The 19,730-nt window shown below is 43.0% G+C and overlaps 1 protein-coding gene across 2 annotated transcripts in view; it reads left to right on the top strand.

Annotated features, from left to right (window-relative positions):
* The window catches only part of SYNPR (synaptoporin), a 294,799-nt gene that overhangs the window by 181,613 nt on the left and 93,456 nt on the right, over positions 1-19,730 (top strand). For both annotated transcript variants that reach the window (XM_005600497.4, XM_001488317.6), the window contains one exon: positions 9,234-9,358. In XM_005600497.4, the coding sequence (XP_005600554.2) occupies positions 9,234-9,358 (125 nt within the window). The remainder of the gene's footprint in view (positions 1-9,233; positions 9,359-19,730) is intronic.

The raw sequence follows: 19,730 nt of genomic DNA, 5'->3' as shown, positions 1-19,730 counted from the left end.
AAGGTGCTGGGTCAATTTCCTTGGAAAAATCCAATTACAGCAGGAGTAGAAACACTAAAAGAAAGACGAATTAGACAAAGATGAGTAGAAATGGAACACTGAGTTTTAGAGGGGTTCATCAATCAGCTCGGGGCTTCCCAGGTAGCGAGTGGGATATGAGGGCAGCCACAGTTAATCAAACACTCTTTCTGCACCAGAAAATATCCTCACAGTGTGTCTTCCTTGCTTTTCCAGGACTACTGTTGAGGTAATCAGCTCCCATAAACAACTGCGTTTCCAGAAATGCTCTTTGGGGATATTGGGAGCAAATGGCCCATCAGCCCAAGACAGATCATAAAAGAAGGGACAAGAGGGGTTCATCAGAGGAGTTGGGGGAGGGGATTGGGCCTCTTTATCCTATAAAGTGTTGAATGACGGAGACCTACGGAAGTGAGAAACCCACCACCCGTCAGTGGGGGGCTGACAGGAGGAGGGACTTGTCAAGTGTAATTGGCATAACCTACTCGGATCAGGCTTTTCCAGTGTCCTTATCATGCCAGACTCTGAACTTTCTTTCCCCCATGGGCTGTGCTGCTGTAGAGTAAAGGCTTGTGATGCTGAGGCGAAATACACGAGCTATCATTGCCATCCATTTGGATGATCAGGGTTTTATCTTACAGATCCTCACTTAGTCCTCACTCGGCTTTCTGAGCATTGATGAGACAGACAAAGCCTTAGCAAGCCCATAATTTGTATTCCTGCATTAGTCTTTCCATGGCGTGCTCCAGTTAGAGAGACCCCTTCACAGCCCTGGGAGAGGTGAGAAGAGGACGATAAACTTTAGAGAAAGGCAGATCCGAGTTCAAACCATGACTACTTCACGTACCAATAACCTGCGTGGCCTCGATGTGCTGTTTAACCTCAGTTTCCTCATCTGTAAAAGGAGGGGTTATGTTTTTACTTCAGGAGTTGTTGAGAGGATTAAATGAGCTCATGTAAGTAAGGCACTTACTGAAGAGACTGGCACAGAGAACCAACTGTGGTTGTTTTATTATTACTATCATCATCATCATCATGGTTATCATCATCATCATCACAGTGTTTATTGTTCTCTTCTTAAGTGCCAACATACCCTTTTGCAAACACTTCATCCTCTCATCTTCTCCTTCCCAATCATTCATATATTTGTTTACTTGATAAAATTTATGAGTCACCTATGATGTTTTGACACAATGTGGATACAAAGATGACTGAGGCATGCTCCTGTTGGCAAAGGGTTTGCAGACTGTCCGGGGAAGCAAGACTCTTGTGCATCTTCCAGCATCTAGACCCACCCCCTTTCAATCCCACTGTCCACTGCAACCAGTGTGGCCTTTCTGAAATGCAAATTTGTCATGCCCCTCCCATGCTGAAAATCCAATCCCCTCGTAAAACCCAGGTTTCTTCACATTGACAAACTATTTCTGTAAGGGCCCAATAGACTATGCAGTCTCTGTTGTCAGTACTCAACTCTACTGTTGTAGTGCAAAAGCAGCCATAGACCATTCATAAATGAATAGGTGCGGCAGGACATGGCCCAGGGCCATGGTTTCTGATCCCTGCTGGACCATACCTGACACATCCCTGCCTGCCTCTTGAACGGAGTCACTCCCTTCTACCCACTTTACAATGTCCATTCCAGTCGTACCAGCTGTACAGCCCAAATGTGCCTCACTTGCTCACATGTCTTTGACTTGCTGCTCTCTCTGCCTAGAACATTCTTCTTCATCCTCTTACCTGGATAAATCTGTCGTGCTTTCCTGGTTTCTGCTTAGCTGTCCATTCCTCCAGACAGCGATTCCTCATGTCCTCTCCACTCCTCTACAAGTATGCTCTGTATTTTCCTCTAACATGCTTCAGTTATTGCCACGACAGTAAAATGCTGTCACAGTGCCTGTTCGTGCACTTGTCTGCATCCCTCAATAGACAGCAAGTTTCTTGGCGGTGGGGGAGGGGAATATGTTTACTTATTTAGTCAACAAGTATTTAGGGAGGACCTCCTTCATGCCAATCACTGTGCAAGGTGGCAGATTCAGCAATAAACAAAGACAAGGGTATTACCTTTCCTCAGGAAAGTGGTCAAACAAAACACAAACGGGTGAATAAATAATGCCTAACAAATACAGATTTTAAAACATCTGCTCATGTAAAATAAAACCCAGGAAATGAGGGGGCCAGGGTGGAGGTGGGCCCGGGTCAGGAGTCCTCCTCTAGATAGTGTAGTCAAAGAAGACTTCCTGTTTACGACGTTGCTCAGCTTATTCAGAGAGGGCTGGAGAGATGAGAGTGTGGTAAGTCAGAAGCTAAGAGACGATGGGAGACGAGGTGCGCTGGGAGGTACGATTCCCTTTGTTAATGTAATCCCAGGGCCCATGGCGGTGCCTGGGAAGTGACAGGTGCTCGGTCAGTGCTTGAAAGCTGTCTCAGCTGCATTTCCCAAAAGCAGATCCTGAGACAAGAATTGAGGCTCAAGAAGTTTATTTGGGTGGTGACTCTAGGAAGCACAATGATGCTTGGGGAAATTTGACACAGAGAGGAAGAAAGCCAGCCAAGGGTGTGTTAATGAGCAGATGTTGCTGTGAGCAACTGGGGCTCAGTCCCAGTGGGCATCCTCTGAAAAACTGTACTGAACATGCCTCAAAATTTCCCCACGGACGGGCAGGGACACTGGGGTTTTATCCACCAATTTCCATCCCACACTGGTTGGAACCTGCTGGGGAATTAACTCCTGGGGACTTCCACCATGCCCCATTCACAGTCTGAGCTCGTCTTGCTGCCTGAGAAAGCCCTCAGCAGAGAGACTCGGGTGTCTGAGGAGGAAGCCTTTGGTGTGTATGAAGACTGTCCCCCTGAAGCTGCAGGTGGCCTCTAGGGCGGGCTAAGGGGATCTAGGCAGAGTATCAACAGCCTCTGCTGCAATAACTAACTAAGTGAGTAAGTGGATAAATGAATGAAAAGAATGAATAGCTGTACCTGATGGAAGAGGAGTGAAGCAATGTAACAAGCTGAAGGTTCTTGCCCCAGGGGCAGAGTCAGGGACAGTCCCCTGGCGGCAGTGCTATGCTGGAGCACAGCTGGTTGTGCAGCTGTCTTCCCAGTCAAGGTTCAGAGTTATCATGTTGGTAGCTTGGAATTGGCCCCGGTGGGAGCATTTACACTGTGGAAATTGGCAAATGTGGTAATCAAAGCTCTATGTTCTGGAGATCTGATTGTCAGCACACACGGCATGGTAGTAATGTGAGAACCAATACTTGGTCCCAATCTCCCAATCCCTTTCTTACCAGCCTCCTTACTCTTCCTTATTTATTTCAAGGCATCCTTCATGCCTGGGTTGTGTACCAGGCCTTGGGAGATGTCCCCACCCTGACTTCACTGCAGAGCACAGAGACCTACGACAGCCATTAATCAGCCTGATTTCCTGTCCTCCTCCAGCCTGTTGCTTTCAACTCTGCCTTGCAAATTAACCAGAAGGATTAGTGGCAGCTTTCATTAATATTCCTTGTGTGGTTCACTTAGTTCCAAGGAGGGAGCTGCTTGCCCTCTTTTCAGGGGAATACCTTTGGTGTCATTAACTGTGCAAAGATATTCCCATTTTGGGGGATTTGGATTTATGGATGTTTATTAAGCCAGAAAATGCAAGGCAATGCCTCTGTTCTTTCACCTGAATATATTTCTAATCGCGCTGCATACAAAGGAAATCTCTGCTGGCTAATTTTGTCCATTTAGAGAGTAAATTTTTGTTGTTAGGAATGGAGCCGTAGATTATCCAAGACAGTAGTGAAATGAGAGTTCATTGCAGGAGACTTATTTCAGTCTCCTGAACTCAAGAGAAGTGAATGATTGGGCCAATGGTTATGATATTATCTTAGGACATGCTGGAAGGACGTGCTCAAATTCTCACATTTCAGGAGAATTGGGAGCTTGAGGAAAGATGGGAACACAGGGGTTGTATAATTTCACTTGATTGGGTAAATGGACTTTTGCCCCTGGGTTGTGCCCTCAATGTCTATAAAGGTGAGCAAGTAGACTCTATTACCAGAAAGAAGGCAGTGTTGGTTGAGGATCAACACATGGAGCCCAAAGTTTGGAGAAAATAACACATAAGTGCATGTGCACACACACAAATGCCATCCCTTTACATCTGTCATCAAGTTGCTTGTAGTCATTACAGAGTCAGCCTCAGATGGAGGTTTTTCTCTCGAGTCCCTCTCTCTCATCTTTCTATACCCCACACATCCAGTCAAGATTCTCCTCGGGCTCTTTTCCCTCCTTAGACTTCCAGGACTCACCTCCAGTTCTCATTCCATCTTGGCTGCATAACATAGTTTTCCCATCTTTTCCATCTTCCAGAAGGGGATATTGTCTGTCTTAGGAATTAGCATTAGTCTTGCAGAGCCAAACATCTACAAAACACACAAACCTTCTTCTTACTGGTGTTAATGGCCTCTCAGAGTAACAGTTGTCAATCTAAGGAATTTTCTGTCTCTTTAAAACATCTCCCAAGATCCTCCTTCTAAAATCTTCCACCCATCAAGAGTGAAAACTGGAAGGAAGGAAGGAAGGTAGGGAGGAAGGGAGATGGGGAGGGAGGGAGGCAGGTGGGAGGAACAGAGGAAGAGAAGAGGGAAGGAAAGCAGCGAGGGAGGAAGGAAGGAAGGGAGGGAGAGAAGGAAGGAGAGGGAGGAGAAAGAGAGGATGAAGCACTCATCCTCTTTGGCTGGTGAGCTTGCAGGTATGTTTGTGAGACACTCAGGGGAAACGTGGAGAACTTCAGGCCACTAAAGCACCATGCTGCATTTCTGAGCAAGAAGACTGGACCATTTGACAGTCAACTCCTTCTACCAGGTGGCCGGAGATTGTTCCTCTTGTTGCTCTCGAGCTAATTAGAAGAATGCTGATGCAGGAAGTCTAGAGACAAGGATTCTATTTCCGATTCTGCTCCAGCTGAGTTGGGGCCAGTGAATTTTCCTCTCTAGTGCCCAGTTGCTTCCATAGTGTAGTGGTAATAGTGTAGTGGTAGCAGCAGGAGAGGGAGAAGAAGGGCTGATGTTTATTGAGGGCTGTGAGCCTGATGCTTTACATGTATCCTTTCAGGTAATGGACACAAAATCATGTAAGGGAAATATCATTATCCTCAACCTCTTTCACCATCCAGCTGCCACATTGACCCTCCACTGGTTCCTTGAACTTGTCAAGCATTCCTTCCCTTGGGGCTTTCATTTAAGCTGTTCCCTCAGAGCACTTCTCCCAACCCCACCCCCTGTTGTGTGGCTTCCTCTCTTTCATCCTCAAGGTCTTAGCTTAAATATGACATCCTCAGATATAACTCCCTGTGTAGAATAGGTTCCCATTGAAACACTTACAGTTTGTAATTATTTCTTTTCAGTTCTGTCTCCTCCATCTGGCATTAAGCTCCAGAGTGGGCAGGCACCTTCTTTCTCTTTGTCTTTTCTCTGACTTTTTTGTCTTTCTGTTTCCCACCAGCTGGCACATGGTAAGTATACCATTAAACATCTGCTGAATAAACCAGTGAATTAGTCCTGATTTAATAGATGTAGGAACTGAGCTTTGGAGATGTTAAATAACTTGCTCAGGGTCAGACAGCTAGAAATAGGACTCAAGCTCAGGTCTGCCTGACTCCAGAACTGCTGCACTCTGCTACCTAGGGCAGAGTGGCTGGGTGGGCTAATGGGAGGGGAATGAGTGGGAGGATTTCCAAAGTTCCCTCCCATTCTACATTTCTCTGCAACACCAAGAGAACTTTGACGCCCAAAAGAGCTTTCAGTCCCCTCTCTCCGCTAGGTCTTGATGTATTCTAATTACAGGGCCAGGACGCTGGCTATTAGACTCTGAAGAAGTTGATTTCAGTCTCCCAAACATGAAATCAACCAGCCCTGTAATACGTTATTCACTCAGCAGGATCTGACTCTTCCAGTGTTATACAGACATTATCTGTTTAATCCTCATCAAACCCATGTGAATTTGATATCGGTCACACAGTATGATTTCCCTTTAATCAGTGAGGTCTATGGGGAAGGGAGAAACTTAACCAGACAGCCTATAGATATCATATTTAACTCGAACACAATGTCTCATGTTTTCAGAGCTCCATAGAAGTTAAAAGAAAAATTAGTAGTGTGTGTGGTTTCGATAGTCTGATGCCTTCTTTCCATGCATGTAACATTTTGAACTAGTTAAATACATAATTATCATTCCATGTTAAGTTCACTTCATGGTAGTTTTAATAATACTTTGCTGTATTTAAAGCACTTTAAAGCCAAGAGTAGTTTCTTTATAGCCATTAAGTGCCAAAATTAACAAGATTTGTCTTTATGTCCTTCAACTCAAACTTAATAATTTTAATGTTTCAAGGAATTTTTAAAAATGCAACTGTTTGAAGTCCTTATGCTACTCTCCTACATTTTTAATATAGGAGTATTAAGCTTCATACACACACATATATACACATGCACACACGCACACAACACTGTTGTCAAGAGTAAATATGATTGCATATGGTAAGTGCTGGGCACAATACCTGGCCCACAGTGGGTACTTAATAATGGCTACAATGGACAATTATTCCTTACGTTCACGTGTACAAGGGCGCTCGCCCCAGAGAAGTGCACATGTGTAAATACCACACAAATCTCTGGGTGAATTGGGGGGTGGGGCTGCACATAAATACGTACTCCATCTCATTTAATTCCTTCAGTGATTCTGGAAGATACAGAGGATATCCCCATTTTACAGATGAGGAAGCTTGGATGGGGGAGGGCTATCCACAGCCATAGCACAGGCTTTGGGATCCATTACTCCATTCTTTCTTCTGGAAGAAATCTTAACAAAGGCACTATCATGACATGGCACAAAGGGCCAAGACATCCAGTGTTATATGATGAAACCTAGATTTAAGCATTGAACAATTAAAATCGCTTCCTCCTTCTTCCTGCCAATACTAGGAGCTGACAGAAAGTGAGCATTTGGTCATGCATAGTGAGCAAATCCACACCACAGGGGTAAAGAGCAGGTTCCCTTCGGCGCTGGCATTCTCTGTGCATCATCCCCAGATTGCGGAGTGAGTTAGAGTAGCTTCTGATGCCTCCTCAAGTCCCAGCGGTGAAGCAAACTAGGAAGAAAAGCAAGCAAAGCAAAAAAGACGAGTTTTTCTGGCGTGCTCTTATGTTGGTTCCCTCGGGCTGATGTTCGTATAGATTTAGCTAGGGAGTGAGTCTAAATTTCCTATTTTATGGCCTGGAACATCTTACCAAAGATCTCATCCACATCTATTTACAGTAATAATATTCATTAACATTTATCAAGCGCTTATTCTGTGCCAGGATCTATCCTAAATGTTTTACACACGTTAACACATATAAACACATTTTGCTCTTATTACATCTACTCTATCTTTTGGTCAAGTTGTTTCTGTTTCTAAAATACTGATTTTAAAAATGAATAACAAAACCTACATACACACAAATGGTCCAAAAAAATATTGCTTTCCCTGTGAAGGTTTTATCATTAACCAGTCTTTTCCTATTAAAGTTAAATAGCCAATTGAGACAAACAGTTGTAGGCTTTTCTTCCACCACGAGAGTGAGGTGGCAGGTGTTATGGATAACATTCATTTCACCTTCTGAACTTTCTGAATGGATTCGGTGACATTGCCAGCTCCAGCAGCCTTCTTGTCCACAGCAACTGTCTACCTCGTATCATGAATAACAAAATGACCCGGAGGAGTTCATATCAATGCTATTTTACTATTGAGGAAACAAAGGCATGGGGAAATTCAGCATCCTTCCCACGGTTACATTCCAGAGCCCATGCATGCAACCCTTACACAGCAACTCCCCTCATTGGGCAAAGTGAGCTAGTGTTCCTAACAGGGGCCCCAAGCTACTGCAAGAAGCTGAATTCCAGAATTAAAACAAAATAAATGGGAGTATTACAGCATGGATTAGTGTTAAATGCACTTGATTGACTTTCTTGGGAAATGAAGAGGGAAGTCTTCTGAATTTAGCCGAACTGACTGACCAAAGTCTGGCAGTTGCTTACTTCCCATCTGAGGCCATCCCCACCCTCCCAGATGTATATTCTTTCTTGAAGACTTCTCTGAATTCCTGCTCCTAGCTTTCAGTATCTAATTCCCACAGATCCATGTTCTACACCAGAATAGACTATGGCATTAACTGGTAACCAGTGGAAGCTTTTAATAGTTGACTTAGAAAGAGCAACTGACACAGAGATGTAACCATCAAGGGGGTTTGAGGCTAACAGATACTGAGATTTTCTGCTGTGAAATAGCATCTCTCAGATACTCACCTACTTTTCCTCAACACTTAACCTCTAAAATTCTCTGACTATGCCTTTTTAAAAATCTATAATTTTCCAAAAGATAGAACATGGTTATTGCAGAAAATTTGTTGTAATAGCAGCCATATATACAGCAGAGCGGAACCCTGCCCGGTCTTTTTGCGCCACCCTCTCACCTTCCAGCGGTGTATCAGACAACGCTCCACTACTATTCATACGGTTTTCATAGCCAATCTTTTTGGAAGTGGGAGGCCAGGTCCTTCTTCCTAGTTTGTCTTAGTCTGGAAGCTCTGCTGAAACCTGTCCACCAGGGGTGACCCTACTGGTATTTGAAATACTGGTGGCATAGCTTTCAGCATCACAGCAATATGCAGCCACCATAGTATGACAAGCAACAGCGGGTAGTATGGTTCCCTGACCGGGAAATGAACCTGGGCCACGGTGGTGAGAGCACTGAATCTTAACTACTAGACCCCCAGGGCTAAGCATTGCAGAAAATATAGATAAACAAAATGAAGAAAGCAAAGAGACTCCCCAAATTCTTTCCACCAGGAGACATCCTTCATTAATCCCTTGGTGCGTAGCTTTCCAGACGCCATGATGTGGGATTACATCTGTACCTTCTGAGGCATGACAGCTCTTTACACACTCAAACACAGACATTTTCTCCTTGTGTTTAATTTTTCTCCAAGCGTAATTACTCCAGCTTGCCAGACACCACCTCCCCAGTTCTTACTACCATCCAGGCCTCCATCTTCCAGCCTGAACCAAATATGGTGTCGCATTTCAGAAGAACCATAACCTTTCTCAATCCAGACACTGAACTCCTATTGACATATCTCATTAGATCAGCATCGTTCTAATAGCCGCCTTCTCTTTTGTTTCTTTGTTCTCCACAGCTTTTTGCAATCTTTGCATTTGCAACATGCGGTGGCTATTCTGGAGCCCTGCGGCTGAGTGTGGACTGCGTCAACAAGACCGAAAGTAACCTCAGCATTGACATAGCGTTCGCCTACCCGTTCAGGTAGGGAGTGGTGCTTCCTGCTCGCTGGCCTCACAGAGAGGACACTGTCTTTTTGATGTGGTTCCTCAAAAAATAATGCAGTCTCCTAGGGACTCCTGGGTAAACAGAAAGGATTCTACTTGAGCCCGCAAAATACCTGAACAAGGAAAATACCCACCTACCTCTCCACCCTGGGAGGATTTGTGAGTTGTACCTTCAAACTAGAATTGACTTTCCTCCAAAAAATGCTACAAATGGCCCAGGATTGGGGGCTATCAATACAGAGACCTCAGTTATACAATGTCTTCGTCCCCATCCATATTTCCAATCTTCAGGTCTCCCAAATTCTCTCTAGAATTAGTATCACCTCTAATTTCATACTGACTATGAAATCTTGGCTGATAATGTGTTATTAATTAAGTGTTAATATCTAATATTGTTTCCATCTGCCAAATACTGTACTTGGCTGTTTACTTGTTTCATCTCATTTAGTCATCACAATGACCCTTAGAGGGGAGTACAATTGCCATCGCCACTTACAAATGGGGAAACTGAGGCACAGATATGTTTGCCCACATTCCCTCGGCCAGTAAGTGGCAGAGTCAGGATTTGAGCCCTCCTAGGTTGAGGCCAGAGCTCACATTTCTATTGCTATGCTTAAATTGCTTGAGATAATTCTTTCAGTCTCTTTATAAGTTCAGTCTGAAAGATAATACCTTATCTTTGTCTGTGCCCTGTCTATAAAATGATGACTAGTCACCTACCAGGGTTTATCCCAAATCAGACATCTTGTGATTCTGATCCTTATACCCAAAGCAGATTAATTGAATTTAATTTTAAAATAATTTATTTCTGTAAAACTGCCAAATACTTGGCACAAATAACTGGTGTTTTAGTTTTTTGTTTTGTTTTGTTTTGGTGAGGAAGATTGGTCCTGAGCTAACATCTGTTGCCAATCTTCCTCTTCTTGCTTGAGGAAGATTTACCCTTAGCTAACATCTGTGCCAGTCTTCCTCTATTTTGTATGTGGGTCACCACCACAGCATGGCTGACAAGTGGTGTAGGTCTGTGCCTGGGATCCAAACCCGCAAACCCAGGCCACTGAAGCAGAGAATGCCAAACTTAACCACGCCATGGGGCCAGCCCCATAACTGGTGTGATTTTTGAAAACAACTTTGAACATAATGTTTCTCATCTTATTAACATAGTTTCTTGTTCACTTCAATTTAACAAACATTTATTGAGTAATCACCTTGTGCCAGACATGGTGCTGGCTCTGGAATTACAGAGAAAAGTAGAAACTGACCCCTAAAAATTTTACTTAAATTGGCAAGTACAGTATTTTCCAAACTCTTTCCCGTGGAGCCCTAGATATTTAATATTTCTAAAAAGAAAAGAAAGAGGAAGGCCAATTTAAAAATTACATGATCAAATAAGTTTAAAAAATACTTCTAAGCACTTTGCTCTTCTAATGCGCGTTTTGAATCACCAAGAGAAACACAATGTTTCCCAAATATGTTTGACCACAGGTGCTCTTTCTCACTGAGCATCTCAGAGGATTTATATGTCATGGAACACAACCTTAATATATTGACTTAGGGAAATTTTCCTAGTCCAAAACAAAAGTGCCTCAGTTCACAGTCAATGAATCACAGGGAAGTGGCTTTTATCCCAATGTACTGAGCAGTTTTTCAGTTGCAAACACCTCTGCCCAAGTAGATACTCTCCTAACTAATAAGAGAGGCCAAAGTTCAGAAATAGTAAGCATAGAATCCTGGTGATTTTGTAATAAGAGCTTCCTGTGCTGGTGGAAATGGGGGTGGGGGTCCTGGGCGCCTCCCTTCTTCTGAAAGTTCTGAATGAACTCCTTGGCTTTAATGGAGAATGGCCAAGCCAATGTGTGCTCGTTGATCAACACGTGCGATCTAGGATAGGAGATAAGAATTGGCAATGGCTGGGATCTAAGATAGGAGATAAGAACTGGCAATGGTTGGGCAGCAGGGATGGGATGCTTAGTAACATTAAACATGAAATTGTATGGCGTATATTACCTTCTATAATGATTTCCCACCAAGAGATGTGGTAGGAGCAGATGACTTGAAAGTCAATTTCTTAAGATTTGAAGAGCAACAGGTCACTAAACATTGAGTGCAGGCCTCTCGGTCTGTTTCTCAAACTGGAAGAGAGAAATCAAGAGACCTGCTTGGGTTGGAATGAGGATGGTGAGCAGAGTAATATTTAATTTCATGTAATCCTCGACTAAGTGTACAATTTGAAAAGACCCATCAAGCAAGCAGTTTCTAGCCTTGGGCTTCTTCATTTTCTTCCCAAGACATATTCCTGCCCCAGTGAAAGACAACTGAGAAAATTGGATAAAAATGTTTGTTGCCATGTCTAAGTGTAGTGGCCTGCTCATAGAAAGATTTTTACTTGGGTTCTGAAACAAAGATGGTCAACCACTGTTTTTTCAGTAGCAGAACTTTTCTTCCAAACAGTACCTGGCTCAGAAGCTCTGTATATAAAATAGACATGAGTCATTGAGAAAGTTGAAGCAGGGGAGGAAAGGAGCCTGAAGCATCCAGCTGGTCCTCCTCAGCCCTCTCCCTACCACACACATCGCCCACCCACCGCGCTACAGCCCCCATAATATCTCCTCAGAACACTAGGTCTCCTAGAAGCAATTTAAAAACCACTGTTCTAGAAAAAGCAAGAAAGCTCATGCCAGTCTGCTTACCACATGTGTACAACATACTATCTGCTGTTAAGGAATCGTGGTTAGCCTACTCATCTCACAGGATGTCTTGCACTTTTGTCCCATTAACATCCATCTAGGAAGACATACCACTCAAAGAGGCTCCATTTTACTAGAGTTGCAATTTCAGTTGTCCATTTGGATACTTTAAAATGCTGTGCATTTATCTTTTTGGGAAGGATTTCGCTAGTAAGAAACCACGTCTAGAATTTATACAGATTATTTTGAAGTCATTTATTTTAGAAGAAGTTGGGTAAGCAAGATGTTGGTGATGTAAATCGTTAAAAAGTTATTTTCTCCTAAAACTTCATAACCCAATGCCAATAATTTGATCATAATCTTAGAGATAAAATAAGTGCATTCATCAGCTTCTAACTATTCAGTTTATCACAAACACAAGGAAGACAATAAACTCTAATGCCAAGTCCTTTGAACAAAAACAATTAGTCTGTCAATGACAGATCAAAGAAAGCTACTAAACTCTTTTATCAGAGTATCAGATGTAGGATAATGTCAATTTAGAAAATGCTAGATAATTTTACAAAATATTCACGTGCTGCTTCTGATAAATATGCCCAAGTGTGTAACTCCTTTATGTCACCACATGTATGTATTTTTGATTCATATTTATATCAGAAGGAATTTGCATTCAGCAATATATCGTTTTATTATAGAAATAGAACATTTGTCACCTGACCTTCCTTTTGATTTGTGATTAAAATGAACAAGTAATATTTAGCTGTTTTCTCATCTACTATTATGTGATAATCTGGTAAAAACTTACTTGATCATTTGTGGTGGGGGGAGGCTTCCAAATTCAATATTTTAGCACTTTATACACAGAAGTGTGAAGTAGGGTTTCTTATTTTAAGGAAGTTAATATATTTGGAGAAACCCTACTCGAAGAATGCCAAGTAACACCTTGCATTTATACATGAGGCATGTCAGATGAAAGATAGAGGAGGTCAGAGCAGAGAGTTTGGGCACCACGGGAACAAAAGTTTCCATGACAAAGGTTACATCTGAAGGGTCAGAGGGGAATGAATGAATAGATATGCAAATACTTACTGCAAGCCCATAATGTGCCAAGCGCTGTGCTAGCCACTTTCATGTATCTTATATTATGTAATCATTACACCAACTCTGTGAGGGTTACTATTATTCTGATTAAGAAGACTGAGCTGAGAGAAATTTGGTCAACATCACATAGAAAAGCAAATCCAGACTTTTGGATTTCATATATTCTACCAATAAATTCCATATATCTAATTTGAATAAAAACTGAAGAAAGCAGTGTTCAGGTTGTTTGAAACATGGTGAGTAGAGCAAAAAATTTTGATGAGAAAAGTCATCAATAAAATTAGAGGGGCAGGCCCAGTGGCGCAGCAGTTAAGTGCGCACGTTCCACTTTGGCGGCCCAGGGTCTACCAGTTCAGATCCTGGGTGCGGACATGGCACTGCTTGGCAAAAGCCATTTTTGGTAGGCGTCCCACATATAGAGTAGAGGAAGATGGGCATGGATGTTAGCCCAGGGCCAGTCTTCCTCAGCAAAAAGAGGAGGATTGGCAGTAGTTAGCTCAGGGCTAATCGTCCTCAAAATAAATAAAGGTAGAAAGGTGGTTTTTGGAAAGTTTTTAGAAGACATTGAATTTCCAAATGATTAAATAGGGAAGAAGAAGTAAAAAATGGCAAAAAGAGGCCAATAAGGAAATCCATTTTGACACGGAGAGTATACCTTTGGATTTGACCATGCAGAGTGTAAGGTGTCTTCTCTCAGGAAGTTTTATGCTAAACCCCGTGTGAGAAGAGAGAGGGGAAACTTGAATGGAGGTGTAAGAATCATCTTCATGAAATGGAAAATAAGTCCTGGAAAAAGAGAGGTCTTCAAGAGAGTGGAAGAAGGGGAGCATAGGGCTAAGCTGTGGGGGAGGCCCACGCTTAAAAGAAATGAAGAAGGAGAGGAGCGACTGAGGGGACCAAGAAAAGCCAGAGGGGAAGAGATGAGACAACCAGGAAGTAGCGTGTACTTCAACCTCAGTTTTAGATTTTCGGAAAATAGATGATTGCTCAGATTTTGGCGATACACCATGGGGCCCGCAAAATGCATTTTGTTTAAGACATAGTCTATATTTTAAGTCAGTCCATCCCAAATATGTTCTCCAAGTTTGGTGATTAACCATACAGCCTTTCTCATAGGATAGCCAAACAACAAAAAGTAAATCATATTTACAGAGATTATGTCATGATCATTGCATCAGAATGTTAACGTATTTCTAGGTGGTGAGATTATGAATGAGTCAAATATTCTTTTTACACTTGTCCACATTTTACAGATTTTCTACAAAAAGCTTTTAAAACTTTTTACACTGTTAATCCACTGAGGCAACATAGTGTATCTTCAACTTTAGAGACAGAGTGCCTGGGTTGGAATCCGCACTCTGCTACTTACTGGCTGAGTGATGGTGAGAAAATTGCTTTCCATTTCTGTTCTTTATCTGTAAAACAGAGACAATGTTACCTATTTTATAGTAATGTTGATTTAAATGAGTCATATATGCAAAATGCTTAAAACGAGGCCTGGCATTCAATAAGTTCTCTTTTAGTATATTATTTTTACTCTCATAATCAAGAAAGCATAATTAAAAATAGAGAGCTCAAAAAGATACTCATCCTAGTTAATTAACAAAATTACCCTCAGGACAACAAAATAACCCCTTTATTATGTTATATTTTACCCAGAATGGAAGCATCCCCAACCCTCTGTCTCCCAATATGCAAGCATTAAAAGGTGTGTGCATATTTAACTGTCTCACATTTATTAACTTGCTTTTAGCTCTTACTTTTACTGCTTTTCTGGGTTGCCCTTTATTATTATCGGGCCTGTATTTTTCTTTTCTCATTAAACTAATGAGAGAATGGAAGCCTCCCAAAGTGACAGAACAGAGAACGCTCAGCAGCACTAGCATGATCCTCCCGAGGTTGGTTGGCATGAGCGGGATGGCAGAATGAGACTTGGAGTCAGATCCTTGTGATCCCTGAAACAGAATCCGATGAGGGGTCTTCTGTATGGAGGGAAGGGCGAGCTGGGGCTGCTCAGCTGGGCACTGCTACATAAGCACCATTCTCCTCTTCATGCCTCTAGCCACTTGCTCTGTGATTCACCCACTCCTGTTGGAAACATGGGGCCAGGTGGTGGTAGATGCCAGGAAACTGTGGAGTTTCACCCATTATCTAGAAATGCTAGCTCTGTCAGAGGGGATGGCATTTTTCCCTAAGATCCGTACCCTAGAGCAGCGGTGATAATTTTTTTTTCTTTTTTACCTTAAGACCCAATTTGGGGAAAATGAAAGTGTTAAAGGCTGCAATTTTTTATATCTTGTGTTCAGGAAGTGCTGTATTTGCAATTACATTTAAGCGTTCATTTATTGTTTTTCATTACCGAAGGGTTTCACTCTTTTTGGCTAAAATTTCAGAAACTTTATAACTGCAGTATCTCATTTTAACGTTGTACCTTAAAATAAATTTTGTGTGTGATAAGACCTGGTGGTTCGATGGGGCAGAGAGTTGGGGAGATGTGAAGGTGGTGTAGCCAAAGGGTTAATGGTGTATCTCTAGCCAAACCTCGGGCTTCAGATCCTAGCTCTGCCACCTAGTGGATGGGCAAGTTATAACCTTTCTGGGACTAGGTTTCCTTACTGTAAGAAAGAAATATTGTTAAGAGGGAAATAGTTGTGATCATTCAATTAGGTCATACAAGTTCTTTGTGTAACAGAGCCTGGCACACATCAAGTCTTCACTGAATTGTATCATCCTTGTTGTTGATATTATTAATAGTATTATTAATCAAATCTAGTGCAAGGAACTGTCACCAGAATACAGCTGTAGACCAAAGACAAGGACAGCCCTATTTGGAGATTTCTGCAATGAAATGAGAAGCTATCATTTGTAGGGAATGTCTGCAGGGACCACAGAAAATGTAGTACAATGGCTGCTGGCATGGAATGGGTTAAATGAAAAAATCAGTGAATGAAAAATTAATTTGCTTCACTCCCATCCCACTGTTCCCCCGCCCAACCTGTAGAACTGCTAGATTGGAACACTCAGGTTGCAACATTTCCCCAAAAGGAGAGTGGTGATGGGGAATCAGGAAGAAGGATGTATTAGTTTTGGTTCTCCCAGAAGCATACCCTGAGACAAGGATTTGTAGTTTTCTTGGCAGGCAGGTGATCCCTGGAAGCACCAGTAAGGAATGGGGAAGTAAGACAGGGAAGGAAAGAAAGCCAGTAAACAGTGGATTGGTGGGCAAGGTACCACCATGGACAGATGGGGCGACTGAGACTTCTAGGAAATCATGGATAATGTACTTCAGAGAGATTCTGTCAGGCAAGTGTTGAAGCTGGCGTAATTATCCACCAACTCGTGTTGGCCATTGGTCAAAAGCTGCTCCTGCAGGTGTGAACTCCCTGGCACTGCGTGCAGACCAAGCCTGCACCTGCAGCCCAAGAAAGGCTTCAGGCGGAGATCTTGGATGCTTGCATTAGAAAGTCATCATTGTGTACAAACTTGATGAGTGCCAGAGAGCTATGGGTGGCCAACCGATGGCCTCTAACAATGGAGAGACTCTTTAATCATCTTTCCTAGATCTGTGAATGACCTCATGTTGTATCATTTATCCATTCTTTCAGTAAATATTTATGGAGCAGCTACAGTGTACAAGGCCCTGAACTATAATAGGCACTTGGGAGGTGTTGATTGGTAAAGTGGACAGAGTCCCTTCCTTTGTAAAATGTACAATCGTATGGGAATGGGAGGAAGACAAGAAAGAAGTAGACAAAGAATACATACACACACTTACAGTGGTGTTAATTTCTAAGAAGGTGAACATTGTACAGAAATGTAAAATAAGTGTTGGTGGAGGTGGAAAGGGTTAAAGGACACCTACTTATATAGAATGATCCAGAAGGGCCTCCCTGAGGAGATAACATTTAAACCACTCTAAAGAGAAGAGGAAAGAATGTTCTAGGCAAAGGGAACAGCATGGGCAATGCTGAGAGGAAATTAAGAAGATAAAGGGCTAGGGGGAGAAGCCATGCTGTTTTAGGTTAGCTGGTTGGGGGGAAATCTCCCCGATGAAGTGATGCTGGAGTTGCAGACCTGCACGAATTGACAGAGAGGGAGAGAGAGTGTGTGTGCACCACAAAGATACCTGAGGAGTATATTCCAGGGTGGGGGAAGAGCGGGTGCAGAGGCCTGATGTCTGAGCTTGGGGAGAGTGTGAGAACCAGCAAGGAAACCAATGTTGCTGGCTTGGAATGCAGAGGGGGCAGGGGGGCAGGAGACGAAGTTGAAGAAGCAGGCAGAAGCTGCATCAGGCAGCGTCTCGGGGGATGATATGAGGCATTTGGATTTTATAGTGAGTGAATGGAAAGTCATCGGAGGCTTTGAGCACTGGAGTCATGCAATTTATGTTTGTAAAAGACCTTGCTTGTGGCTGTGAAAATAGATAGACCTAAGGGAGCGTGGGGTAGGGATAAAGTCAGGGAGGCAGTTAGGAGACAGCTGCAGCCCCCCGGGCAATTGACTGTGGTGGCTTGGACAAAGGTGGAGGCAGCAGCAAGGGGAAGGCGGGATATATATCACATTATATCTGCATGGTCATCCACACCTCGCCTCCTATGGGAATTTGCATCTACAACCCAGCCCTGTTTGTCAGCTTTTTCCATCACTTTTGCCAGTGATGTTCGGTAGCACTTGATTGGTATTAGGAGCAACTTCAATATTTTAAGTTCTTTGTCCTTGACATTGGCTTATGGGCACCCCTTGGGGCCACTAGTTTTTCAACACTGCCTTATGGCACCAACCAGGACAGTCAGAACACAATAGGCAGTCAGCTGACTTAACTGGGACAGAAACTAACATGATTCCATTGAGACATGTTTGCGAATGCATTTCTGAAACCAATAAGAAATTTATGAAGTAGATAATAATTCCACTTTGTGGAATATGGTTTTAAACAAGTCATTGCCAGTACTGGTCAGGGTCTAGTCAGGAAAAGAGAGCTCATGCCAGGTGGTTCAATTTTAACAAGTTAACATAGGGAAGTGGGGAGACAGGGCTTGGATGATTGGAAAGGGGACCACGAGGCAGTCCAGAGGTTAGCAATTATGGGAAGCCACCACCACCCTAAGGCTAGCGCAGGGGTCGGCAACGGAAGGCCCTTGAGGCAAATCCAGCCAGCCCACTGCCTGTTTTTATGTGGTTCATGAGCTAAGAATGTTTTTTATATTTTTAAATGATTACATTTTAAACATTATGTAAGTGCTGACAAAATATCCTTGGTTTTGCCTACTGGCCCATAAAGCCTAAATTATTGAGTATCTGTCCCCTTAAAAAAAGAAGTTTACTGACCCCTGAGCAAGAGGCACAAAGGGAGGAGGTGGTCTTATTAGAGCAGAAGATGGGGCCTGTGTGGCAGAAGCTGGGACCATAGAGAGAGGAGGCAGCCAAAAGGAGCATGAACCAAGGAAGAGATGCGGCCACTGCTGGAGATGCTGCCCAAAGCAGCAAGAGAAAGAGGGGGCGAGATACCCTGGCTTCTCCCTGGCTTCTGCCCTCCAGTCTCCTACCAGAGCTTCCCATTGGCCAAACCTAACTGGAAGGCGGTTAGCAAGGAAATCAGGCCCCTGAGATGCAGAACAGAACAGGGGAGGAGCAGGGCACAGAATTGAGAACAAACAGGCAATGACCAGCACAGAGTTCCTCTCTGAACCTCAGTTTCCTCATCTGCCAAATGAGAAAACTGGATTGAAGCTTCCTTGAGAGAGAATTAGATCTCTAATTCTGAGAAAATAGAAATACATTGAGTTCCTTTTCAGGGGAACAGCTCTACTTGACCTTGGCCGGGAGCCCTGAGAGTGCCCCAGCCACTGCTGCTTCAGAGAGAGGAGAAGGAAATGTAAAAATTCGATGAAATTGCTTTATGCAAGTCTCTTTCTTTCAATCTCATAAAGCTTGCACTGGTATTTGTCCTATTTAGGTAAAATCTGAACAGGCTTTTAAAGACCAGGATTGGGGCACTTACTGAAAATGATTGTAGGTTGTGTAATCAAGGCTGTTGTTTCTGTTGAGCACCCATAGGGAGGTGACAAGCGGCAGAGATTAAATCAGTGTATGCTGCGTGAGCCTTTTATGTAGTTCCCAGTCTCGCTGTGTGTAATTTTACAGAGCAGGCATGGGGGAGTGGTGTGGGCAGAACCTCATTACCTGGGAGAAGCTCTATAGCCTAGAAGAACGCAAACATCGTTTTTTTCCAAGTTATAAAAATAAGTTCTAGTTCTTCCTTTCATCTATTTTCTTCCTTAGATTTGGAGAGAGAGGAAAAAAAATGATTTTAAGTTGTCTAGAAAAGAACAAAGGAATCCAGCTAATAATAACAGCCCATGAATGTCAGAAGGAAACATCCCACTCATATCTATATGTAAGTCCTGTCCTTTGAAAATGTTAGGTGCCAGCTCCATGGTCCCATTAATCTCCATCTCTGCTTCCTTCTCTTCTGGAACCAGAGAAACGTTAAAACATTCTTTGTGTCCCCTGGAGCTATCAAGCAGTTGGCCAGAAGTCACACAATATACTTTATGAGGC

The sequence above is a fragment of the Equus caballus genome, chromosome 16 (assembly GCF_041296265.1).
Source record: "Equus caballus isolate H_3958 breed thoroughbred chromosome 16, TB-T2T, whole genome shotgun sequence".
In the NCBI taxonomy this organism is placed as follows: domain Eukaryota; kingdom Metazoa; phylum Chordata; class Mammalia; order Perissodactyla; family Equidae; genus Equus; species Equus caballus.
The sequence above is the reverse complement of the archived record's forward strand: the minus strand, read 5'-3'. Positions and strand labels throughout refer to the sequence as shown.